This window comes from Platichthys flesus, chromosome 3, assembly GCF_949316205.1.
Source record: "Platichthys flesus chromosome 3, fPlaFle2.1, whole genome shotgun sequence".
NCBI classification, from domain to species: Eukaryota; Metazoa; Chordata; class Actinopteri; order Pleuronectiformes; family Pleuronectidae; genus Platichthys; species Platichthys flesus.
Window position 1 is genome coordinate 28074571 of NC_084947.1, and position 27803 is coordinate 28102373.

General features: G+C 41.2%; 1 protein-coding gene across 1 annotated transcript; it reads right to left on the reverse strand.

The window, feature by feature from the left end:
- Nucleotides 1-121: 121 nt before the first annotated feature.
- On the reverse strand, nucleotides 122-27744 carry ube2l3b (ubiquitin-conjugating enzyme E2L 3b). Its single transcript, XM_062384979.1, has 4 exons — nucleotides 27668-27744; nucleotides 17926-18021; nucleotides 17659-17845; nucleotides 122-1654 (listed from the first exon to the last, which is right to left on the reverse strand). Exons 1-4 carry the CDS (start codon nucleotides 27692-27694, stop codon nucleotides 1500-1502), a joined length of 465 nt encoding a protein of 154 aa, XP_062240963.1. The 5' UTR covers nucleotides 27695-27744; the 3' UTR covers nucleotides 122-1499.
- Between the last annotated feature and the right edge of the window lie 59 nt (nucleotides 27745-27803).

A 27803-nucleotide genomic window follows, 5' to 3' on the forward strand; every position in this document is an offset into this window, starting at 1 on the left:
ATCAACTTGTTAATTCATTTGTGAAGCCTCTTGATGGGTATATCAGTTCTGCTCCTGTCCAAATCATCAGAAACCATAAAGTCTGTGCCAAACAGGTGCAACATCCACTTGAGTGAGACCGAATGGTTAAGCCATCTTTATTATGAAACAATATTGGGACCACATCAAACAACTGGTGGATTTTTGACCACCGCAATCCTTTCCCTTGTCCGAACACATGCTTGGACAGACTGCCCTCGCCCAGCTGCTTTCAAGGAGCCTGTTTTAAGGATTTTGTGGACGAGTTGAGATCCATTCCAGCTCAGTGCATCCACCTTCTACTCATCTGCTCCTGTCCACCCGTCTCTTTCCATCTGGATCATTAAAGTATCTATCCATCTAGCTAGGCAGCTGGTTGTCAGCTGGAATATGTCTGTGTGGTAAACGATTCTGATGCAATAAATGATCATACTGGGGTGCCCAAAAATACTAGGAAAGGAGACGAATGGAATATTCCAAGTAACAACAGGTTCTTCCCACATTTCCACCGATTTAATGTATCAAGTGCCAATCAAAACAAGTTAAGTTGGAGAAAGAAAATAACAATTAGTAAAACAAATTCACAGGGGCCATTTGTGATGCAGAAAACAGTTTTAACAGCAGGGTCTGAGTGCAAACGATCTAGGTTGCAAAACATCATTAAAGTATATTGAAAAAATGTGTAGATAGTATCATTCAGCTTGTATTTGAGGGTCTCCTGATCATACCTACAAACCAATTCTTTCTATTTTAACACTCAATTATCTTCTGTAGCTTTTTTATCAATAACAATTCAATTCATATATGGCTTGTTATTGTATTTTTCTGCTGGAAGATGCAAGATGGATTGTTCCACAGAGTACAGTGCAAGTCTAGAAGGAGGTGATGTAAAGGAAACATGTGAGTCAGCACATAGCTCCCAGTCCAAGCTGCAGCCTCTCTTCTTTCAGTCATGTTTGTTTTTAGTTAAGATTACTGATTGAAGGCTAAAAGAAACCACTTTACCTGCTCAGAAAAAAAAAATACCTCAGAAAAAATGTGAAATTTATTTAACACAATAGTTGTTTGATTAGAGGAAAATCCTACAGAAAATGATCACTTTACTCAGAGTATTTCCATCTAACATTTCATCTGAACATCATGTTCCCTTAGCATTTCTATTTCCATTTTTCACTTTAAGAAAAGAGTAGAAAGTTAGAAATGGTCTGGATGTTTATGGCTGAAGAGGAGGAGGAGGAAGCTGTCTGATCCACAGAGAGTCCTGGATTGGGAGGGCGGCATAGGCTGCCGCCGTCTAGCTTTAGCTAGGCGGCTCCTGGGCTGCAGGGAGGTGCGATTTGGGAGCGAAGGGGTAAGGAAAGAGCGCGAATGTGAGGTGTGGGGGAGAGCAGAGAGGTGGGAGCGAGATAGGTATTTCGGCAGGGAGATTAAAGAAGAGGGGAAGAAAGAGAGAGAAAGAGGGCTCCACACTCATCAGGTGATCAGTCCATTGGCCGCTTTTCACCATGTTTCTTTGTAAACTCTTCAGCGTTCTTCAAGAATTTTTTACGGTCCTTTGAGTATTCTTCTGCTAGGTCTGCCCTCAGGGGATGCTCCGGCTGGGGGTCGTTCACCAGTGCAATGAGGGACTGGATAACTGTAAGACACAGCCCCAAAACAAATTAGACATGAACAATGCATTTCAGGATTTTTATCTGACTGGTGCCTGTTCTTGTAGGAAGTGCACCGGTGAAATGTGCAAAGAAAGCAGTAACAAGCTTTTAAATGCCTGAAAAACACCTCTTTGTCACAACGTTCATTACTGACAAACAAATACCCATTAACTCACATACCCCTTTTCGAAGGGCACTGACATGCAGAAGCAAACACACTGTCAGTGAGCCGTCATCTTGATCAAAACATAATAATCGAAAACCTTTCTTCAATTATTTAAATCTTTCCTTATAGCAACATTGATTTGATCTTGTATTTAGACCTTTAGACTCAATCTCTCCTCTCACACCAACGCGCAGACATATTGTTTCATCAGACACATCTCTTAGGCTCTGAATTAGCCCGGGAACTGCCTTGGTTGAAAAGGGGTAACACAGAGCTGTTAATTAAATAATTTTCACATTGGCTTCAATGATTTTATTACAATATAAATCAGAATAAATACTTGCTCAATAGACATAGACGTATACTACATTATAACGACATGAAGCAGTGGTGTTCTTTGAATAATGATATAATGGTAGAGTTATCTAGGATTTTGTCCTGGTTGTGCACTCACACATTGAGGTCAAGGCCTCAAAACAGAGGACCACCATTTATCTGCAGAATGACAGAGTGTTCACAAGCTATGAGGTTTGGAAAGTCAACAGGTTTAAATTGGCTCTGGCTATAATTGGCAGTAATGTAAACAAGACACCCAGGGTGAACTCAACACTTTGGCAAGATGAAATGAGAACCTGCGTATACCAGCTACTTTTGGTGAAAAAGAATCAAACAAACAAATGCACGCAGATGAAAACATAACCTCCTGAGCAGAGGTAATAACAATATGAGCAAGTAATTATCAATAGTCTCATTGTTCAAGGATTAAATCAGAGACTTTGTTAGAGAACAACAGGAAGGATTTGGTATGGTATAAAAGACTCCATTAGTAGTGGAGAGGCGGTGGTCTAGTGGCAGAAACTTGGACTATGGGCAAAGAAGGTCTCTGGTTCGTCTCTGGTTCGACTCTGGTTCGACTCCACGGAGAGACAACAAAAGACGAACCTGGATTGATCTGCCCAAAAATCCAAGAGTCTCCCTACCTTGTCTAGTGCCCCTGAGCAAGGCACCTTACTCCCCCAGCGCCGTAAATGGTCGCTCACTGCTCTGTGTGTCCTGCACCAGATGGGTCAAAAGCAGAGATTAAATTTCCCTACCTGCATGAGTGTGCCTTTTCATGTCTGTGCATGGGTTTGGGACTAATAAATGCAACTTAATCTTAATCTAATTAAATTCTGGTACAGATTCAGATCAGGAGGTGAATCCAGGATAGGGCTGCCACTAATTAATATTTTTCTATCGTTTCATCTGTCAACTATTTTACCGTTTAGTCGGTTAATCTAAACGATTAATTTTCCTCCAAAAAAATCTAATTCACCATTTCATTTTCGAAGCGCCGCACTCCACCGGGCAGCGCCAAGGAAAGCCAGGCGCCTCCTATCCACCCCTTTGTTAAACCTTTGTGCGGTTCACATGGGCTGCGATGCACCGCCAAGGGCGTTGAATCTGACGAGTTTGCTTAATAATGTGCTTGAGACAGACTTTGTACTAATGTTGACATCTTTATACGGGTCCCCACGTCCGTGTCTGACCCCGCCCCCAACATTCATTGCCTTCTACTATTGGTCCACAACATACCAGCATAGGGGCTTCCTATTAGCTAAACCTACATGTCAATCAACTGTTGTGAATAACATCGAACGATACCACAGTCTATTTTTTGCGCTCGCCGCAAGTGTATCGCGCCAGGAAAAACACTGAAATGATTTCAAACGATATTAATGACATATTTTATATGATATAAATGATCAAATATACATCCCATACTTTGTATTCCCCTTCTGTTGTCCTGGAGTTTTAATTTCCCCAATTTTCCTAATCATATAATTAAATGACCCCCTCTGCCCATCCGCTACAAGTATACAAGCAGATAGACAGAGAGAAAGAGGGGGGAGGCTATGTAGACTATCGTCATTTACCCCCAAACCAGTTCATTGAACTGGCTACATACAACAACAAGCGGAGAAAGCAGAATCGTCATCAGCGAACACATGCAGTGGAAGGTATATGACCAATCATTTTTCATTTTCAATATCTTACATAACCAGAAAGAGTATACACTGCTGCTGATTTCTGTAGATATTATTAGCATACTAACGGCAAAAGGCAAATCAGCAAACCTTAGATTCACAACTGTACTCTAATCTTTTGCACTAGGCATCACGACAGTGCTTCCTCCTAGGCATGAAGTGTGTTGTTTTTCTTCGACTTCTTTCGTTTGTCGTTGTCTTCTTATACTATATATTCCATTTCGGTAAACTTGTCCCTGACCCTACTAACAAGGTCAAACCATACCTAGACTAAACTATAACTCATCTGAAAGTGTTTTTTTCTTCTGCCACACACACCCAAGAAACAGCCAATCATGGTAATTGAAGTGTACCACGCTCCTCGTGCTTATTCAAATTTTTTTATGGAATTGCTTGATTTCTTTTTTCTTAAATCAAGCTTAGTCCTTAAATCAGATATACAAGTATTCCTTATTAAGTAATACAGTTATTATTGTCGGTGACTTGAATATAATAATAATAATGATAGCCTAAGTGTTGCATTCATTTCAATAATAGTCTCCATTGGATTCAGTCAGTGCAGGGTTTCCCCCAGCACTATCTTGTTAAGGCGGCCGCCTTAACAAGACTAGGGCCCCGCCTTGACTACCAATGTATTGAAAAAAAAAAAGTTGAAAAAAAAAAAAAAAATGGCATTGATAATACTCAGGTAATACTGTTTACAACATTAGTCGTGCCAATAAAGTTTTTTGAGTGTAATTGAGACGGCGACATCTGGTGGTTGAATATATTGTTGCATAGTCTATCATAGTCACCTGTCAATCTACCGCTAGTGACGTGCGGTGAGGTCAGTGAGTGGGTAGGCACTGAGTTCTGAAAGCCAGATTTCTCTAAACCTATATATTGTTAAATCAAAAACAATAAACAACAAACAGGCACGCACGGCCGATTTCAAATAAGTTCCTCCCTTTCTTTCTTTCTTTCTTTCTCTCTCACTCACTCACACACACAGACGGGACGTATATGAAATGTCACGACGGTGACTTCAGGTTTGCCCGTAGCCTACTGTAGTTTGGTCTAAATGATTAAACATCGCATCCATCGACTTAACGGACCTGTCCCTCACACCGAGGGCAGAATAAACGTAAGGCAACAAGTCAAACCTTCGCCGATTCAAACTACCGGTACTACTTCTATTCAACTTAAAAATAAAAGACAGCATTCATCATTATGTAGGACTACAGCATAACTGATGGCAACTCCACTCCATAAACTTTCTTAATAGATATAGTACCAGTAGCATATGCCCCATGGACCTGTCCAGCATCAGAATGTAACCATTTATCCACATTGCAGAGCTTAGGTTTGTCCGTCAGTAACAATGAAAACACAACTGCTCAATTGAATATAAAATGCAGAATGGATTGCACTCGGTATCAATTCATCCAACTTTATTATTAAATAAACCCCCAAAAAGTTTCTGACTCACCAATCTGACTCCCTGGCTGTAGAAATAAGCAATACGATAGTAATCCAGTGACAGTCTGACTGACAGCACAGCTAGCTAGCATCCTTCTGTTCATGTAGGCTACCTGTCCGTTTGAAATGCTCGAACATTGTTTGTCCCTGTTGCTGCTGTACACCGTCCAAGGCTGGCGCAGGCCTTTCTCTTGCTATTCATTCTGTTCCTTTTTAAATTATAATCCAATTTGTTAAAATTCCTCCAGTCTGAAATATCTGCGGGCACGGACACGGCAGCTGCAATGTTGACTTAAATCCGCGGGGGTAACGCGACGTGAATGAGCATAGCCAACGTAATGACGTTGGCCTAAAGGCCAATGTATGCTTCTCCGTTTTGACGGACACGGACAGATAGGACCGCCTTCTCCAACGTGGAACGCCCTCTCCGTGCCTCTCCGCGGCTCCTCGGAGAGCTTTTCGTGCAGCTCTCCTTTTTCTAACTACACGTCGAAATGGCGGAGAGCCCACGGATAGCCCTTGGCTGTGATTGGTCCGCTAACGCCAGCATTTCGGAATGGAAACTTCCTGTTCCATTCCCTAAATCACAATAAACCAAAAACACAACTACGACTCTATAATTAATGTGACAAGTGTGTTAAGCCAGCGGCGTTGTCCGGCTGACGGTGGCTGGTTAGAGCACTTACGGCACGTGTGTACGGTCACATACTGTTATAACGAACCTTCATAACGTGGCTAGCGGGCTAACCACCATGCTAACTGCGGTGGGAACAGCGCAAAAACCCGCTGACTTTAATCCCACGGCTCATGACACTCTTTCTCAAACACCGTCAGGTTAGAAGCAAACACTTTAGATCGATACTAACTAACGGTAGTAGTTAGTATCGGGTGTCCCTGCTGACTGTGTGTGGAAGCTGGGGGGAAGCTAGCTGCCTCCGTGTAGCTTCAAGCTGTTGCAGCTGTTGAATTAGCAACGCAGTTTGGAAACAAGACCGGGGAACCGCTGCGTTAAGACACGATAACATAAGCATTATGACCCGCTGGGTGTCACTTTATTCAGCAAAAACTGTTGCGTCATCAACATCCTTTTTCTGTTAGCTGCCATCGTTCACTGTGTGTGAGGAGCCGGGAGGACGTAAATAAACCAGCGTGGACTTCTTCTATATACCTCATGAGGTAGGCTTCTCTAAGCTCGACTTCAGTTGCGCCATCTACTGTTCTGGCGGTGAATTGTTTTCACAACAAAAAGGCTCGTAGAACTATAAATCAAAAAGGGTCCGTCCGCTCCGTCCGTCCGTCAGTCCGCAACGGACTCGGAGTAGCATACATTGGCCTTAAGCTGCGTAAATGTCTAGTAATATCTCGATTTTAATTGGTCCATGAATGATATGTAACGTAAAGGCTTATGTGGCATACCATTTACGTAAAAAAGGCACAAAGAATGATGCTTATTTGCGTACATGTTAAATCATACAGAATCAGGTGCGCATGCGCGAAAACTTTTTTTTTCTTGCAGTCCACAATGAATAGGCGGTTAATTTGAACGGAATCCGACATCACAAACTGTCATCTTCCGAGGCAGCTTGATTTTTCTTAAAAACCGGCTTAAACCCTATTTTGTAGTGTGTGCATGTTTTCCACAACATTTGTACCTACTGTTGTTTATTTATATTGAAATAAACAGTTGTTTATTTCATTCATGCGTACTGGCATCTTTGAGCAAAATACCCCCAAAAATTTTCGCCGCGCCGCTACGCGCCGCGCCAACAGCACCGCCACCTGCTTACCACCTTGACTGAGACATTTACTGGGGGAAACACTGCAGTGTGTACACCAACTAGGGCTGGGTGATAAATGTTTTATTATGCACAAAACACTTTACTTGCTCTTACAATCATCATGTGCCACTGCGCTTTACTTATACAATTCCATGCAAACCACTACAGTGAAAAGATGTATATCATGTAAATACTTAGCATTTTATTATTAAATTATTTATAGTTATTTGAATTCTATTGACTTTTATCTTTTTAGTCTCTTGTCTACCTTATTCTGACGGACCTGCTGCTGTAACAACTGAATTACCCCGGTGTGTTGATCAATAATGGTCTCTTATCTTAAATCAGCACCAATGCACTAAGGCTCATTACTCCGCTGGTCAACAAAGTGACTCTGTCATTATTTGTTTTCTAACTACTCACACTTAGAACTGATTTTTTATAAAAACCTGATGAAATCATATTAATAATCCTTGGTAAACGGGAAGTTGCTTCCTCTTTAACAGTGAAGTTAAAGACTCTGTTATGTCATAATTTGCCGGAAGAACGTCTGTCTGCATGAGTGTTTGTGTCTGCGCTCGTCTCTGTGCCTCCTCACACATGAACTGATAACCACATGCATTTAGTTATTAAGCGATGGTGTCGCATCATGTCTCCGGATCATTCCGTTCACTTTAACCCTGATGTCCTGACTGTGCCCGTTTCACGTTACGACTCATGTTGTGTGAAGCAGCAGAATGCGTGCGCACGGTGTGTTTAAGGAACTCTACAACGAATCCAACAAATCAGAGTTAACGTCGGTCCTGTACGTGTCCGAATAACTTGTAACAGGGTATATGCAGCAATCCTGAGATTGCCAGCGCCACTAGGAGCTGAAACCGGTTAAATCAGTGCTACAATTGAGTTTGAGATTGCAAAATTAAATTAATCAACACAACAGAATTAAGATAGGCCGGGAGGGAATAAAGCTCAAAGAATAAATTGAGTTACTAAGCCAAAAGGCACAATTTATTTATAACAATAACTCACTCACACCACAGTGTTTCCAACAGGATTTGTAGAGATCGTGGTGGATGGACCCTGGACCCTCATGGAAGAGGATATAGTACATTTTAAAGTAAAGATGTATCAATCTGGTCTACTTTGAGAGACAAATTAAGAGGCTAGATTGAAATGAATATGGCAGTCAGAATCTACTTGTGGTGTGATAAACACTGCACAGACACACTGAGCAGTAAATGGTTCAATCAACTCTGCAATAGGTACTTTTATAATACTTTAAATAATAAAAATATTTTGCAGACCGCAGCACCCTCTGAGACAGACGTTGGCTAGCAAATAAAATGTGTCTGGAGCCGCAAAACATATTTTATAACAGAAATAATAACGGTTTATATAAAGTTATACAATATATATAAAAACTATAGTTTTTTGCATTTATTAAATTATAGAACATCAATAAAAAAACAATCAATCAATTTTGACATTTTACTGCTATTTTTACCTGTTAAAAAAAAGGTAAACACCAAACTCTCTTGAGGAGGAGAATAAAATACATGTCTCGGCCTACTTTGAAATAAATGAAATACAGAACTATGCTTTTTTTGCTCATCTCCAGCTTGGTACTTTTCAGCAGATGCTGTGTGCTTGCTCTGGAAATGTATTTAAACATTACATTTTTTGTTGTTTGCCAATTCCAAGCATACATGTAAACCAGCATCGTTGGCAGTGAAAGAAAATGAATCTGTCCACTAGGGCTGCTCGATCAATCGAAATTTTATCGTGATTGCGATTATGGGGTCAAACGATCTCCAAACTCCTATAATCGAGTTGAAACGATTATTTGGCATTTTTTTCAAAAGAATGCGCAATTCAGTCCTTCCCCCAAAGCATTCAGCGCCCCAGCTGACTGGCTCTAACTCTCAAGCAGCTGTAAAGTGAAGGAGGCCAGTTGTGTGTGTGGTGACCGGCGGTGAAATAAACAACGCGAGTGGAAAAGCAGGCAAGGCAGCAGCAGAACATGTAGTGGCCACGCACCGCACCGCTATTCTCAAGCGCACTCCCGCCTGGCTGTTCAGACCGGTCAGACCGGACCCGCATTTCTCCGCGCCGGTCAGTCGGCCATAGAGTGTTATGGTTGCCATCATTTAGGGTTTGAATAACCTGGCACCGATATCCTGGTTTCACGGAGGAATAAGACACTCAGCCGTCCTCTGGGTTTACCGGAACCGGAAGTGATTAAAAAATAAAGCATACACTTCAGAATAAGGGCACATATTAATAATCGCTTGAATAATCGTGATTTTGTTTTTTTCCATAATCGAGCAGCCCTACTGTCCATGCAGAATTTAACTCTATTTTCCTCCCAGACTTTTCTTTTTGGGGATTTATCCATGGTTAGTTTACCGAGGCCGGGTCGGACACTATAGATTAGCGACCTGCAGGGAAGAGTGCCGGGGCGTAGACGTAATAGGATGTGACGCATATTTTAGTTGACTAAATATTAAAACAAAACGTGAGAGCTGGTCAGACTGAAGGCGGAAAAATGAACTGAAGCTCGGTACAAACTAACTGCAGCTTCTGCTCTGATCAAGAAGCTGCAGCGCCGATCTCTGAGCAGCTGTGATCAGAGAAACTCTGTGTTTCTGTTCTCACTTACCCTTGAAAAGAAATTCCATGCTACCTCCTGATTTTCCAGGTACCATATTAAGTAATGATCTATAGGCCCCTGAAGCTTTCCGCGCCCCCCTCCCCTCACAAACACAACCTCCTAGGACACCTGACCACTAACTTTATTTAAAAGATGTGCCAGTCAAGTCTACATTGTAAATGCTTAGAGATTATGTCTTATTGATATATCAATGCAGGAAATAATGCAACAATCTGTAGATGAACAACAATTTATTGAACAGGAACTTTGAGACACATGAGCACTGGGATTGATATTTGTTCTCTCTTCCACTCCTCTCCTATCTCATCCTGTCCTCTTCTCGCCACACCTCCCCTCTCGTATTCGCTCCTGTCTTCTCTTCCTACTCTTCTCAACTCCTCTCCAATCTTCTCCCTTTTCCTCTGTCATCCTCTACCCTTGTATCCTCCTCTTTCATCTTCTTTCCTCTTCTCTTCCTCATCCTGAATCTACAGCGTGTCATTGTCACTCACTATTATGAGTTATGAGTCTTGCGTAGAAGAGGTAATATGCCTACCCTTACTCTGTAAAAGCTTTTGTAAATCAAACTAATGAACCTAAAAGGAAAAACATAAGGCTGGTTCCCCTGTGGTTCCTCAGTACAGCAACCTCAAAAATGTCTCACCCCAAATGTTCCTATTTAGTATCATTTTTTTTAAAGAAGAAACGAAAAATCACAAAAAAGCTAAAAGTAGATATAAGAATGAATGTTACAAAATTGATCAAGACTAGACTGGTCATGTCAACTAGTATAGAAGTAATGTCACAGCCTAATGTGAAAATGTATTGGTAGTTAGCTAGCAACGTAAGCTAGCCAACACTAGCTACTTAGTTAGCAAGCTGAATGTTGGCTAGCAAGATTGCACTGCATGTGCTTGCTAACCATCATTAATGAATCCAAATTCAAAACAAACTCCCCTAAATGTGGTGAATAACACGGTTTTAGAAAAAGTCAATGAGTGAAATACATATGGGGATCGAACATAGTTCTAGTATTTTAAAAGCAAGGTAAAAATTACCTCAACAATTCTAGTGTAAGCTGAAGCTATCAAGTTGCAGCTAGCTAGCTAGCAAGATTGCACAGGTTACTAACTAACGTTGATAAACCCAGGTTTATCACACAGTTGAAACACAGCTTCTTACATTTGAGGATAAAATAGCATAAGAAGTTTCACTGTAGATGTCAAGGCTCCCGTGTTGGCTGGGAAATGCATGTATTTGACCCTTCTATTGAGATCGCGAGTAATGTTTCTCGGTTATTATTCCCGAAGTCCACCAATCCGAAACTATACTTTTAAAGTCCATATCACTAGGTTGCCTCATCAAATTCCAACATCCAATAAACCAGATAGGATGCCAAGAGCATGTTCTACAACATGGGATCATCCATTTCTATCTACAGTAAGAGCTGTTCACATGTAAAGGGTTCTTATAAACTCATCTTAATTCTGAGCTCAATAGTTTCATTTTATTACTATTTTACACATCATCCAATACAATTTTCCAGGATAGCTGTTTCAATTTCCATGTAAGTGTTCACTTTTGCTCAGTTTCCATGACTTTTCCAAACCTGGAAAATGAAAAAATAAATTCCATGTTTTCCATGGTTTCCAGGTACCGTGGGAACCCTGCACACACATTCGCCTGCTCCTGGTATTTCATGGCCGCTTGATAAGATGACAATTTAAAAAAATTACGTGAACGTGTTCACTCACGTTCATCAAAAAATGTGCAACATGCACAGGGAGCCACTGCAGAGGGGCTGAAGCGCCGCGGGTTGCTGACTCCTTGTGTAAGAGGAAAAAACCATCGGCTACACATCTAAAGAGTCTTGAATTGAAAAAGATTCAAGACTTTTTAATACTTTTTAAGGGTCTTGATTTTCCCTAAATTGAAATTTCAACTTTTAATACTTTTTAAGACCCCGCGGATACCCTGTGTAATCAGTGATGGTGTATACTTTTTAAAGTGAGTGCAAGTCAGGTCGCTAAAACAATGAACTAACGGCAAACATTAATGGATTATGTTCTGTCTCTGCATTGGTGCAGAGTCGTCCACGTCTGCATCGCGATGCATCGAAGAACAGATATTTCCACACCTCTGCGCGAGACCCCACCTCCAACAAGTGTGTCTGCTCCGGGTGTCTGTAGTAATACGGCGATGTGTCGTGGGAGGAGGACCCGTGGTAATGAGTAAGGCCCATACTAAAGAAACAAAAACACTTACTACAGTTAATTTAACTTATATATGCAGATTTTATCCCAGATTTGTAGAGATATCAATTCTACACACTGACCCTTTAGTAAAAAATTGGATTTCAAAGAAAGGTTTTGGAAGTATAGTATATATTTCACATAGGCAAACTCAAATTCTGAAAATAAATGAATGTTTGTTAGGATCAGGACTGCTGTTGGTTAAAACAAATAAAAAATTAACTGACAGTGAAAAATATATACTGCTGAGTGTTGAGAACAAAATGACGCCATAACGGTCTATGGAAAGCAAAATCATCAACCCATTGAGGGCTGGATTCAAACAGAAAATCCAAGTAAAAATAAATTACTCCAACTTGCATGAATGTCATCACGGCAACTCATACGTGCATGTATGCACTCCCAACAACCTCTGAGCATGCTCCTGATAAGTCTGCGAATGGTGTCCTGGGGGATCTCTTCCCAGATCTGCATCAGAACATCAGTGAGTCCTGGACAGCCTGGGATGGTACTTGGCAGCGTCAGATGCACCAATATCATACTGGGGAAATGTTTGCATCAAAAGGGCCATATCGCCCAGCCCTAGTGACAAGGACTAGCCTGGATGCCAGACGAACTTAGCCCCGTCCACAACATTTGAGGTCGGGAAGTTCGGTCTTGCATTGCTCCGTTGGAGAGAAACTATGCCTGAACAGAAGCTGTTCGGACCAATCAAATTGTCAGGGCGGGTTTTATATGAAGATGGACAGATGATCAACAGTAGCGTAATCAACCACGTCACTAAAGAGCGCTTGGATTGAATTCGTTTTCAACAAACATGCCTGCCGTTGGAGAGCTGAGATGTGTAGATGCTGCCATTGAGTCTGTTTTAGAAGACATCGACAGCGCATTCATTTTTAAAGAGGAACAGAATAAAGCGATCAAGGCCTTTGTAGATCGAAAAGATGTTTTAAAAAAGTTAAATTTATCAGCTGAAGAAGAAGATGGGACACAATGAAAACCAAGTGGTCATTGTGGTTTCTCCTTTGGTCGCACTAATGGAGGACCAAGTGAAACAGGCGACCTAAATGGGCATCACGGCGATGCAACTCGGCGTGCTCGACGAGGTGGACATCACCAGCGGTCGTTGCCAGCTCCTTTTCGGAAGCCCGGAATCCTGGCTGCTGAACAAGAAGTGGACGGACATGCTAGGCTCCGATGTTTTTTCAAGCCAACGTAAAAGGTATCATTGTGGATGAAGTTCATCTAACTTACAAATGGTAAGAGAAAGTCTTGACCAGTGTTGGGAGTAACGGCGTTTAAGTATAACGGCGTTACTAACGGAGTTCTTTTTCAGTAACGGAGTAATCTAATTAATTACTTTTGTCATCGTTACAACGCCGTTATTGTTATTGATAATGTAAAGTGGCGCGTTACTACAATTTGGTTGAATGAAGCGTGCGGTTGTAACAAATCACCCTGTTCAAACCCCAGGGGAAATGCTCTACGCTTTTAATTTTAAGGACACGGGCGGACTCGACCCGCTGTGTACCTTGCGCGCTGCCCGACCAAGTTATTATAAACGAAAGATCCCTGGTTGGACCGATGACCTTGTTATCGGTCTAACCCCTAATTAAATAAATATAAATATAAACGAATTCGACACAAAAAGGTTGCGTATTATAAGTGTATTTAAACAAAACCCACATCAATCCCACATATCCCTGTGCTCGAGCCCGCAAACCATGGCGGCCCCGTAAACATAAACACGCTATTTACACACATTCAACACATCAATATTTCCCCCCCAGATCCATAATATAATCCCCAAACAAAAATGCCTGCAGGTGAGCGAGGTATAGTGTTTTTGTTCTTCAATCAGTTAATATAATCTTTGACGTTAAAGATGTTACAGAACGTAACAGCGTTATAAAACATGAAAAATAACGCCACAGTTACTTTGCTGAGCAACTAATTACTCTAACAATGTGGTAACTGAGTTTTTAACTGTAACTAATTACTTTTTAGAAGTAACTTGACCAACACTGGTCTTGACTGTCTGACTTAGTAAATAGCCCACAATGTCGTGATATGAATCAAATGTTGTAAATATAGTATCATAGGTGTAACTGATTGCTACACCTGCCACTTTATACATACTGTTTTATTCTGTTATTTGGGGTTGGGCTTATTTAGTTTTACACGTTGCGACTCCCCTCGCATAAATACCTGCAGTTTAAGGAGCGAACCATTTAAATAGACGCACCAGTTCCCTCGCTTGCGAACCAGTGCAATAAGACACCTGCTGTATAGCCCCGGCATAAGGCAAGGAGCAGGAACTACGACTATAGTTTAACTACCCTTCCCCAGCGGAACAAGGTAAAGAAGCTGGTCCCATTTAATTTGCTGCAGGTAGTGCGGAACGGGAGTCGCTATGTCACGTTAACACATCACACTTGTCTTGTGGTGATTTGTTTGTTTATTGTATTTTAATGTTTGTGTTTGGTTTTATGGATTAAAATATCGTGTCTTAATGTCATTCCAGTTTTACGGTGCATTTACGGCTACGATGAAGTGAACAATAAAGAGCCGTGTGACATCAGTAGAAAAACTCTGCGTCATGTTTGGGGAATGGGAGGGGCTGTTACAAAAGGTGTCGATATAAGTTCGCTTGAGTTCTGTTGACAAAAACTATGCGTCGCTTAACATACGTCACATACTACGTTGCTCTGATCGGTTGTAGGTCTATCCAATTGAGCGAAGAGAATTATTTTTTCCTGGCTCGGTTGAAACACGCCCCATAATCACAGCCCAATGGAGCTGACTCATATCTGACTAGAATTATGAGTATGACAATGTCAGGCTAGACAAGGACACTAGCAGAACAAAAATCTTCAAAAGAGTCAGTAATGAAAAGTCATAAAGGATCAGGAAAGAGCAATTGTCAGAGGCCACTACATGAAAAAACCATTACCTTTTTGGAGGTTGTCTTTCTTTTGCCTCACCATTGCACCTGTTGTGATTTTCATTTAGTAGATGGAGTAGAGTAGATAATGTGTGAATTTTGATTTCTTGGTGAACTATCCCTTTAAGGCAGGGGTTTCAAAAGTGGGGGTCTCAAGACACAGAAGGGGGGTCGCGAGATGCCAATCATCCCAAAAATTGTTTTCGTATTATATCAGGCCTCAGCCGAAAGAGGACACAAGATAGGGTCATAAACTCGGGATATCACACCCATTTATTATCCGTTTCATTCCACAACAACTCTTCTCACAGAACCCTCTTCCGTTAAAAAAACCCTTTCAAAATAGTCCCCACAAACAACCCGCTTACCAGAGGAACTACACATTAACCTTCAACAATAAAGTCACTAAATGAAATAGCCTACAGTTGAAATTAGAATAAAACCATGCAATAAAAACATTTCCATCAGTTTTTTTCCTTTTTCTTTGTTGACCCTTGAGGTTATTACGCACGGATTAGCGGAACGAGCGAGAGTTGCAAGGCCAAAAGAAAGTCCTTAAAAAAGTCCTTACTAAACAGACAATCCAAGCCGTAGCTCAAAGGGCATCATAAGGGGTGGCATATTTAATTGCACAGGCAAAAAAGCCAGACACAATCGGCGAAACTTTACTTAAACCATTACATTACATTACATGTCATTTAGCTGACGCCTTTATCCAAAGCGACTTACATTTTTTTAGAACACTCATCATTTTATGAGGGGCCATCTAGGGGTTCAGTATCTTGCCAAGGATACTTAGGCATGCAGATGGGATAGAGTGGGATTCGAACCGGCGACCTTCATGTTGCAGAGCACCCGCTCTATCCCCTAGGCCACGCTCTCCCTCTGCTTTAGCTATAAATCTGGCCATGCATGAGGATTAATTGTAAACCCATGATCTGGAATAATTGCCACTGTCTAACGGGACTATTGCCCTGTGCATCACCGACATGGCCGAGGACATAACGCGCCAGCTGGTGGATAGAGTGAAGAAAGGGAAATATGCTATACAGTTAGATGAATCCACAGATATATTTAACTCTGCCCAGCTGCTTGTTTTCATCAGATACAGTTTTGATGGAAAAAGTGATGATGTTTTGCTTCACGCTCCAGAGTGGACGTGCACAGGTGAAGATATTTTTACAAAACTAAAAGAAGAGGGACTATCTATGGAAAACTGTATTAGTGTGTGTAGGGACAGGGCTGGAGTGATGTTGGGGAAAAAGGTAGGACTGAAAGCGAGAGTCTTACAAGTGGCGCTGCACGGAAATTCCACACACTGTATTATTCACAGATAATGTCTTGCAAGCAAAACACTTGAACCAGAGCTTAAACATTCTTGGCATTGTGATAAAAATGGTCAACTACATAAAATCACGTCCCCTAAATATCAGACTTGCTCTTGCGGGGAAATGTGCTGAGCCGCCTGTATGAGCTGCGGGACGAGGTGCGCATATGATGGGAGCATGGATCCCAGCTCGCTGACCACCTCACTGACCCTGGGCGGTTAACAAGTCTGGCGTACTTGTTCGGAAAGACTTTCTCAGCCCTGACATACATAAAGAATAAATACAGAGCGCAGCTAAACGTGGAGAATGATCTCCGAGTCGCCGTCTCCAAAATAAAGCCGAGAATGGACTTGCTCTTCTCCATGCATATTGCCCACCTATCTCATTAGTCATCAAATATAAGTAATGTTTAGGCTAAACTAAATAACCCTAAAGTTTTTGCACATGGCAGCAATAAGGTGACTGCTGCACACACATCACCTGCGCACTTTTTTTATACTTACAATATATGCTCACTCAGCCCTGCTGTTTATACAGGGTTTGTAACCTGTATTCTGGTTATATTATATTTCTTAAATTGCTGTAAAATAACATCATGGCTGTAAGGCTTTTGTTCTTTTGTGTTGTATTAATGCCCCTGTTTGCATAGGCCTAATAGTGCATGTGCGTGGCTGTGCGCAACATTATATAACACATTAAGGGTCGCTGGGGGTCACCAGTCTCGGGCACCGTTATTTTGGAGGTCGCGGGCTGAGAAGTTTGGGAACCCCTGCTTTAAGGGATACAGAAAATTCATGAATATTTGGTATTCATGATTAGCAAGGGTCTGCCTCGTTTCATCTACCAATGAGACAGTGAAACACGATGCAGATATTATCTCTGTGCACGACAATAAAAGACACTGTTACACTCAAAATATGTTTCAATTAAGTTAACTTTTTTTGTAGTATGCTTAGCCTATAATTTCAGATACCAGTGGGAATATTTTTCATGATCCGTTTTCAGACATGACCTCAGGAAAAACTCTGGAGAATCGGGTCCAGATTTTCTTCAGATGTGTCCTTTCACACAAACAAAAATGTGGGAGGTTCTCAGCTCAGACAAAACAGCAATAAATCCTCCACAAGATTTCATGTGAGGAGTGGCTCAGCAAGCAGGGGCATTGTTTTGTTTACAGCAACTGGCGTCGGCTCCCAGCACCAACTCTCTTGACATCTTCATTGGTGACTTCTACGAGAATGACACTGCTTTTTTCATCAATAGATGTTTGCATTCTTGTTTTATTTGTATTTCTTTTCCGGTTGTCACTTGTTAGAATCGGCATTCAACCAACCAAGGTTGAAACAAAGACCTTTGAGGTGATGGAAATAGTCTCTCTCACTTACCTTGGTCAGTTTTGGTGGCAGGCTTCCAGTTCTCAGCACTGATTACAGGCAAGCACACCTGGCCCTTCTCATCAATGTTGGGGTGATAGATTTTTGTCTTGAATGTGATCTTGGGAGGCTTGAATGGGTACTCAGTGGGGAAAATGATTTCGATCCTGAATGCACCTTTGTCATACGGAGGGTTGTCCTGAAAATTAGAGAGGGACGTTAGTAAAGGAATGTTTGAGCCTTCAGATGTCAGACTAATAAACAAGGATGGCTGCTTACAGGAACAATGAGTCCTTGCCATGACAATAGGTTTGATTCCTCAACTTGAATGTTTCTGAAGTTCTTCATTCCAGACCTGCGAATCTCTTCAAGTTCCTGAGAAAAGAAGCAAACATTGTATATTAGAAGAAGAATGCAAAAAGACAGACAGAAAAAACAAATGTTTTCAGTACCTATACAGAAATATTTCTACATTTCACTCCATAACAGGCCATGTTCATACCTAGTATTGACATTCATCAGGAGTGATCCAATCACAAGTGGACAACCCTCAGTTTGTGAAGATCCCACTTCCACACTGTATATACAACACCACTCCCCTCCATCTGACTGCAGTAAGATATATATATTATATTTATTTATACTATTTATAGTTATATTGATGCTCTCCACTTTGATTTAACATTCATTCATTTCAGACTTTTGTCCTGCACCTCAGCCTTAAAATCAGGATAAAACTGATAATAGCTCTTACTGTATCAAGGTGGCTCCGCCTGCCTACCCGCTAGGAAGCACCACTGCATTGAGCTGCATTTTTCTAGCACCAATCAACAAGCCATTTTGTTGATAACCTCTTATATTCATGTGTTCCTGGATAAGTGGGGTGTCTTTCTGCAACAACAAAGTAAAAAGGAACACCGCCTGCATTGTTCGATAATCAGCAGGAAGAACTGCAGCCTGCATGTCTCCGATGCTCTTCAGACACAAACTGAGTGTACATAAGAGTGCATCTCGTTTGGTGTGTGGCAGGTGAACTTTTTTCTATTTGTTTAAATGCGAGCCTCTTAAATTCTACAGTGAATAAAACAAAAAATAATTATTTTCCAGTACTGTATGGGTCCTAATAACTAATGATTATTGTTGGTGTTTATTTTTAAAGTGCACACAAAGTGGGGAGGGAGGACAATCTGGCACGATGCTCCAAGAGAGTTAAAGGCAACCAGGCCTAATGTGCTACTACCAGCAGTGGTAACAGTTTTGCCGCATTATGATGCATTTTGAGACAGTCGCATTTAAACAGCTAAATGAATGTGACCACGTGTCCCAGACAACCTCCTAACGCATTTGAATCCATTTACACCTGTACATGGCACTGTCATCCTGTGATAAAAACACTCAGGATGAGGTCTGAACAGGATCTATGACACAGAGAACCAGTTTTGAATTATAAGCAACAATTTATTCGATTAGATTCAACTTTATTGTCATTGCATAGTACAAGTACATATAAAACGAAATGCAGTTTAGCATCTAACCAGAAGTGCAAAAAAAGGCAGTAAAAGTGCAGAGTATTGTGCATAGTGGAATATGTAAATAAATAGAAAGTATTTCAGTATAATCAATTCAAAAGACAGTTGGCAACTTATTTCATAATCAATTACTCATTGTAGCACCGTCTCCTGAGGTGGGGATAGTAAATCAACCTATGCCATGCCTTGTGTATCTCACGTGACACCGCTATCTACTCTGGAGTAAGCGTTTAAAGGGTTAAGGTTACACAAAACAGTGTTATTTATCCAGTTAACTCTAAAGACATAGAAAAACCCATTTTTAGGCAAGATATCTTTAACATCAGTTTCTGACTATTCCAACAATATCTTTAATTCTGATTAGGATACTCAATTTTTCAGCATCTGTAATAACACTAACTAGTACTGTCTGCACTTTATCACTTAAATCACTACGTTTACACTTTGAGAACCTTATGCTGCTGTACAAAAAATACTGTGTGTTTACTTCTGCAACAAACTGTCTCTTGTACTGTTTGCACTTTATCACTTAAATCACTACGTTTACACTTTTAGAGAACCTTACGCTGCTGTACTTGAAAAAAATTCTGTATGTTTACTTAGTATTAGGAAATGTCTTGTGTTATCTGTTGTGCCTGTGCACTTTAAATGTCTCACTGTGGGAGAGTGGGAAATGCTGTATCGATTCCTTGTGTGTTCTGAACATGTTAAGAAATTGACAATAAAGCTACTTTAACTTTAACTTTATTGAAACTACTTTTGCTATTCTAGTGGATAGGGTTTATAATAAATTCAGCTGAGGTACTACTGTCTTTAATTTCAGTTTCAGATATCTATAATTTCATTCTGACAAGTTATAATTCTGAAAACGGCGTGGGCTTTATAGATAATTGGCTAACTTTTTTGAGAAAACCTGGTCTTGTTAGGAGAGACGGCGTTCATCCCACTTGGGATGGAGCAGCTCTCTTATCTAGGAATATTACTAAGTCTATAACATGACAACCCATAGTTGGGACCAGGAAGCAGAGCTGCAGTGCTAAACACTTCTCTGCGCTCCCTCTGGATCAGTCACAAAACCCCATAGAGATTGTGTCTGTTCACCGTCCGATTAAATTATTGAAATTAAACAATAATAGAGCGAGAACTCCACACAAAAATGTAATACAAATTAAAACAACCTCTGAAACAATACAGGAAACCCAGACTTTTAAATGTGGTCTTTTAAACATTAGATCACTGGAAAAAAAGGCTCTTTTAGTTAATGAAATAGTCTCTGATTACAACATAGATTTATTGTCCCTCACTGAGACGTGGCTGCATCCTGATGATTATGTCAGTCTAAATGAATCTACTCCCCCCAGTCATATCAATTCACAGGTTCCTAGAGAAATTGGGCGAGGAGGTGGAGTTGCTGCTATTTTTAACTCCAGTCTATCAATTAATCCTAAACCTAAACTCAGCTACAAGTCATTTAATGTCTGGTTCTTAGTCTTCCACGCCAATCCAGGAACCACCAACAGCCAATCATATTTGCCGTAGTTTACCGTGCTCCCAGGGCTTATACTGAATTTTTAAAGGAATTCCCTAAGTTTTTATCAAACTTAGTCCTAAAGACCGATAAAATTATTATTGTTGGTGACTTTAATATTCATGTTGATAATAATAAAGATTGCCTTAGCGTAGAATTTATTTCAATACTAGACTCTATTGGTTTCAGTCAGTGTGTGCACAAACCTACTCATTGTGGTAACCACACACTTGACCTTGTATTATCGTACGGTGTCGCAATTGAAAATTTAACAGTACTTCCGCGCAATCCAGTTCTATCAGACCATCATTAAATAACCTTTGATTTTTCAATAACTGAATATATGCCACTAATAAAAAATTCATTTTCTAGATGTCTACCTGATAGTGCTGTAGCTAAATTTAAGGAAATAATCCCAATTACATTTAAACCCGTATTAGCAGTAGATATAAACAACAAATTCTTTAAAACCCTGAGCTCCATTGAGATCGACCACCTCGTCGATAGCTCTGCAGACTCATTACGATTAACATTAGACTCAATAGCGCCTCTAAAAAAGAAAAATGTCAAACATAGTAAATTAGCTCCGTGGTATAATTCCCAGACAAATGAGTTAAAACAATTATCAAGAAAACTAGAAAGGAAGTGGCGCTCCAGCAACAATGTTGAAAACCTCATAGACTGGAAGAATAGTGTTAAAGAATATAAAAAGGCTCTCCACAAAGCAAGAGCCGCCTACTATTCAAAACTAATAGAAGAGAATAAAAACAACCCCAGGTTTCTCTTCAGCACTGTAGCCAGGCTGACAGAGTCACACCTCCACCGAACCCAGTATTCCTCGATCCCTAAATAGCAATATCTTTATGACCTTTTTTAATGATAAAATTCAAACTATTAGAAATAAAATCAACCATCTCCTGCCCTCAATTGGTACTAATACCCTCCCAACAACAGAGATCTCAGAAACGGCTGAGAATCCTACCCATTACTTAGACAGCTTCTCTCTGATCACCCGTGATCAGTTTACCAAATTAATCTCAGGTTCTAAACCAACAACCTGTATCTTAGATCCCATTCCTACAAAATTACTTAAAGAAATTCTCCCCCTAATTGATAGTTCGTTACTTAACATTGTCAATCTGTCATTATCATCAGGTTATGTACCACAGTCTTTTAAAATAGCTGTCATCAAACCCCTACTCAAAAAACCCACCCTAGACCCAGAGGTTTTAGCCAATTACAGACCAATATCTAACCTCCCCTTCATTTCTAAAATCTTAGAAAAAGTGGTAGCCAATCAGCTGTGTGAGTTTCTCCAGGAAAATAATATATATGAAGACTTTCAATCGGGGTTTAGAGCCAATCACAGTACAGAGACAGCCTTGGCAAAAGTCACTAATGACCTTTTAATAGCCTCAGATCAGGGACTTGTGTCTGTCCTCGTTCTGTTAGATCTCAGTGCAGCATTCGACACAATTGACCATCAAATTTTATTACAAAGACTAAAACAGTGAATTAACATTAATGGAACCGCCCTTAACTGGTTTAAATCGTATTTTTCTGATCGCTCCCAATTTGTGCAAATTAATGATGAGTCATCTGTGCGCACCAAAGTTAATCATGGTGTTCCACAGGGCTCTGTGCTCGGCCCAATTTTATTCTCATTATATATGCTTCCACTAGGAAACATTATCAGGACACACTCGATAAATTTCCACTGCTATGCAGATGACACCCAGTTATATTTGTCAATAAAACCTGAACAAAGTAATCAATTAACTAAACTTCGAACATGTCTCAAGGACATAAAAACCTGGATGACCCGCAATTTTCTCTTATTAAACTCAGACAAAACCGAGGTTATAATACTTGGCCCCAAACACCTTAGAGATGCATTATCTAATGATATAGCTGCGCTAGACGACATTGCCCTTGCTTCCAATGAAACAGTCAGGAACTTGGGAGTGATCTTCGATCCTGATTTATCCTTTAATAGTCACTTAAAACAAATTTCTAGGACTGCTTTTTTCCACTTGCGTAATATTTCAAAAATTAGACATGTCCTTTCACAAAAAGATGCAGAAAAACTAGTCCACGCCTTTGTTACATCGAGACTGGACTATTGTAATTCATTATTATCAGGCTCCAGCAGGAAGTCATTAAAGACTCTACAGCTTGTCCAAAATGCCGCAGCACGTGTCCTGACGAGAACAAAGAGAAGAGAGCACATTTCTCCAATATTAGCATCGCTACACTGGCTTCCAGTTAAATCTAGAATAGAATTTAAAATTCTCCTCCTCACCTTCAAGGCCCTTAATAATATAGCGCCTTTATACCTTAAAGAGCTGTTAATACCTTATAAACCCACTAGAGCACTCCGCTCCCAGAATTCAAGCCTACTTGTCGTCCCTAAATTCTCTAAAAGTAGAGTAGGAGCCAGAGCTTTTAGCCATCAAGCCCCTCGGCTGTGGAATAATCTACCACTTTCAGTTCGGGAGGCAGTCACCATCTGTTCGTTTAAAAGTAGGCTCAAAACCTTCCTTTTTGATAAAGCTTATAGTTAGAGCTAATTAGTGCGCCAGAAAGTTACTTGTTCTATTTTATGACACATGACACACGGAGCTTCTCTTTCCAGCTTCTCCTTCCTCTTCTCCATCCCTATCCCCCTTCCCCGGAATCCCTTTGCTTTATCACCCGCAGATCCAGGGCCTCTGTGGCCGCACCATGGATTACGGTTTGTGGATCGCGCACCGGGGGTCGCGGTGTTGGATCCAGTGTGGCGGATTCTGAGTCATGTGGGCTGATCGTGGTGCTGGTGGCGGACCCTGTGTCGCGTTGGCATTGGGCACGGGCGGTGGACCAGGACCGCGGTGGTGGCTTGTGATGGGACCTCCTGGTGGGCCGCGGTGGACGGTGACTGAGGACTGGAGTGGCGTCTGGTCTGGATGGTGGATCGTGGTCTAGATGGTTGCTGAGCATGGACTGTGCTTCATCAATGCTGCTAGAGACTTTGATTATTGATGATGTTCTCCTGCACGTGGCATCTATTGCACTTCTGTCCGTCCTGGGAGAGGGATCCCTCACATGTGGCTCTCTCTGAGGTTTCTACATATTTTTACCCTGTTAAAAGGGTTTTTTGTAGTTTTTCCTTACTCTTGCTGAGGGTTAAGGACAGAGTATGTCACACCCAGTTAAAGCCCTATGAGATGAATTGTAATTTGTGAATATGGGCTATACAAATAAAATTTGATTGATTGATTATAATTCAAGTTTCAAATCAAAAAAATCAAATCAAAGTTTATTGTCACATGCACCAATGACAGCGTCATCGGAGCAGTGAAATTCTTATGACATGGCAGGCAAACATCTACGCAGTAGGCGACTTTACAAAATTACAAAAAAATAACATACTATGTAACATAACATATAACATAACATTGTAACATATAACACAGTCAAGTGAATATTAAATTAAGTAATATGAATATATGTATAACATATAACAGTCAAATAAATTCAAATGAAGCAACAGTTTTCAGGGTGAAGAAGTGGGTGCTATCTAACATAACATAACATCACATCGTAACATATAATGTAGTCGAGTGAAGCAGTAGTTTACAGGGTGAATGGAATATTAAATTAAATGAATATGAATATATGTATAAATATAACATAGTCAAGTCAAAGTCAAATGAAGTTTACAGGGTGAAGGAGTGGGTAATATTAAATTAAATTAAATAATATGAATATAGGTATTACAAAGGCAGATAAAAGTCCAAATGAACCAGCAGTTTACAGGGTGAAGAAGTGGGGAATATTAAATAAAATTAATATTTGTGGAGTAAGTGTATTTGTATGAGTGTGGGAGCAGAATGTACATGGTGACTGTTAAGGGGTTCAATGTTGATTGATCAGAAGCCTGATGGCCTGGGGGTAGAAGCTGTTTGTGAGTCTGGTAGTCCGTGCTCGGATGCTCCGGTAATGTCTGCCAGACGGCAACAATGTGAGAAGTCCACAGCCTGGATGACATCTTGTGTTGTAGATGAGTTTCACAGAAAGGAGCTGGCAGCCGATGATGCGCTCTGCTGTCTTCACCACCCTCTGCAGGGCCTTTCGATCAGCAGCGGAGCTGCTACCAAACCAGGCAGTAGTGCAGCTTGAGAGGATGCTCTCAATGGTGCACCTGTAGAAGTTTGTTAATGTTTTTGCAGCCATGCCAAACTTCTTGAGTCTCCTCAGGAAGTGTTTGGACCAGGTCAGGTCATCCGTGATGAACACACCGAGGAACTTGAATTCGGAGACTCTCTCCACTACAGCTCCATCAATGTGTAACGGGCCGTGACCCCCCCTCTGCAGCTTCCTGAAGTCCACGATCATCTCCTTGGTCTTGCAAACGTTGAGTTTGCAACAGGTTGTTCTCTTGGCACCATGTCTCCAAGCCTCTGACCTCATCTCTGTAGGCGGTCTCGTCGTTGTAGCAGATGAGACCCAGGATGGTGGTGTCGTCTGCAAACTTAAGGATGATGTTTGAACCGTGTGTTGCCACACAGTCCTGTGTGTACAGGGAGTACAGAAGGGGACTGAGCACGCAGCCCTGAGGGGCCCCTGTGCTCAGGGTCAGTGAGGAGGAGGTGTTGTTACCGAATCCAAGATCCAGTTACACAGGGGGGTTTTAAGACCCAGGCTCCTGAGCTTGGGGACGAGTTTGGCAGGCACAATTGTGTTGAACGCGGAGCTGTAGTCCACGAACAGCATCCTCACATATGTGTTGGCCTTTTCCAGGTGGGAGAGGGTGGTGTGTGTTGTCAGGGCGATGGCATCGTCCGTCGATCGGTTGGGGCGGTATGCAAACTGGAAGGGGTCAAGGGTGTCAGGAAGGGTGGAGCATATGTGGGTTTTGAACAGCCGCTCGAAGCACTTCATGATGGTGGAGGTCAGTGCTACAGGGCGGTAGTCGTTTAAGCAGGTGATGGTTGATTTCTTAGGTATGGGGATGATGGTGGCCTGCTTGAAGCAGGTGGGGACTGTTGACAGTTGTAGAGAGAGGTTGAATATGAAGGTGAAGACCTTCGCTAGCTGGTCGGCGCACCCCCTGAGGACACGGCCTGGAACTCCATCGGGCCCAGATGACTTTCGAGGCTTCACTCTTTGAAGCTCTCGCCTCACGTCAGCCACGTTCAAGGACAGAGTGCAGTCATCGTCTCGGTCCTCAGCCAGTCTCGCGGATGGAAGGATGTTGGCTGCCTCAAACAGTGCGTAGAAGGTGTTGAGGTCATCAGGTAGGGAGGCAGCATGCTGATCATCACTGCTACTTCTCCCTTTATAGCCAGTGATGTGTCGCAGGCCACCCCACAAGCGCCGGGGGTCAGAGCTGATAGATCCAACACGATTCTTACCAGTTAAAAGTTAATTTAAGGTATCTTGATCTGAGGTGATATCTTAAATTGTAGATATCCGAGGCCTGTGTGTGTCAACTCCAGGTCGCTCCGAGCACCCAAAGATATGTCCAAATTTGCAAAGGCAGAGTGTGGAGCTCAGGTGCATATTCAAATTAATTTCAAAAGAAACTTGTAATACAAAAAAGTTACTTTTCGTGTAAACGTTTACGATGTAAAGTTCTGTTGTAAACCAATACATATATGTTAAAAAAAAACGGCTCACATAAGCCCAGCGCCAGGGCACACGATGGGACCTTTAAAAAACATAATATCCCTCCCTAGTTATAATACAAACACAGAAAACGCTCATTAAAAAGCTTTCCAATGCTTGGTGAAAAATCTGTGTTTGAGTTTATTGTGTGGATTTCTTCAGTGGGATTTTATTCTGATAATATGGTTGTGGTGTTTCAAAGATCAGTACTTTTAATGGTTTTGAAAGCTAAATATTGTGTCATCAAGTTCAAAGTAGTTGTTGCTCTTATTGACTGAAAATTGGCACCATATTTGTAATGATCACAACACCACACAAAGTGTATGATCTTGCATGGATAATTATCAAAAGTTTTGGCCTGCATTTGAAATGGTGTGAAAAGTCAAATTGTACACTGATGTTAAGACAAAATTGCCCCATTGTCTTGAAAAAATTAAGAAATGTGGCTCTTCAAAATCCTGAATTAAGACATCTACATTTTCTACAATAGAATTGTCGGAATAGGTCTAGTTAATGGTCAGCACATTGTTATGGGTCAACAGTGGTTATATTTTACCTCCACTTTCACATAAGAGCGACTACAATCTGCAAATTGTGATTTAAATAAATAATCTGTCAAAGTGAAACTAATGTAATCTACCTATGTAATCTACATTGGTCATTTTCTGAAATAAAAGGGTGCATGAACAGGAAGAGAGGCACACGATCTTACATTTAACACAGGCAACCGAATACGTTTAACACATACATCATATGCCATCACCTCTTTAGCAGAAGTAGCAAGTGTAAAATGTGGGTTTACACTTTGTTCGAGCGCACCCTTGATCTGATAACTGACAAAGCCGGGTGACTGAGTTAGGCTGAGGTTCGCTGGCTAGCTAGCTGAAACGCAGCTAAGATCTGAAGCTAGCGAGTTAGCTGATTAGCAAACGCCTTGTGCGGTTGAAACTCGATGGTGATCTGATGTTTGACACATTAGAAAGTCGCTCAGTCGGTAATTTAACACTAGCTTCATGAACCGGTGTTGTTGATAGCACCCGATACACCATTTCGATTGTATTCTCCGCAGGGTTGAACCTAGATTTACTGGCCTAATTTGCCGGTGCTTAGCTGCCTAACGTTAATACTGGGTCGGCTGGGTGAACAGTAGTGACCTCTCGTTTATAATAAGTTTACCACTAAACCTAATGCCAACTGTTTCTTCACAAAACATAACCCTATATGATTTTATGCGAAGAACGAATGTGTCCATCAGCCGCCAATGATTCATTCCACTTTACAAATAGCAGGAAAATAACGGGATCGGGAGATTTACCTTGGCCAGCCTCCTGCTCGCCGCCATCTTGAAACTAGTGCGTGTTCCCAGAATACACAGCGCGGCGAATATGGATTTGGTCCACAGACAGTATACAACAGCACGTACGTCATTTCGGATCTGATAAATAGACATT

What these genes read in the sequence shown, in the direction of transcription:
- ube2l3b (XM_062384979.1), bottom strand. Translation starts at nt 27,694, where the DNA reads ATGGCGGCGAGCAGGAGGCTGGCCAAG. An exon ending in CGAGCAGGAGGCTGGCCAAG is followed by an intron (nt 18,022 to 27,667) that starts GTAAATCTCCCG and finishes TTCTTTTCTCAG; the next exon opens with GAACTTGAAGAGATTCGCAG. An exon ending in TGCCACCAAAACTGACCAAG is followed by an intron (nt 1,655 to 17,658) that starts GTAAGTGAGAGA and finishes TGTGTCTTACAG; the next exon opens with TTATCCAGTCCCTCATTGCA.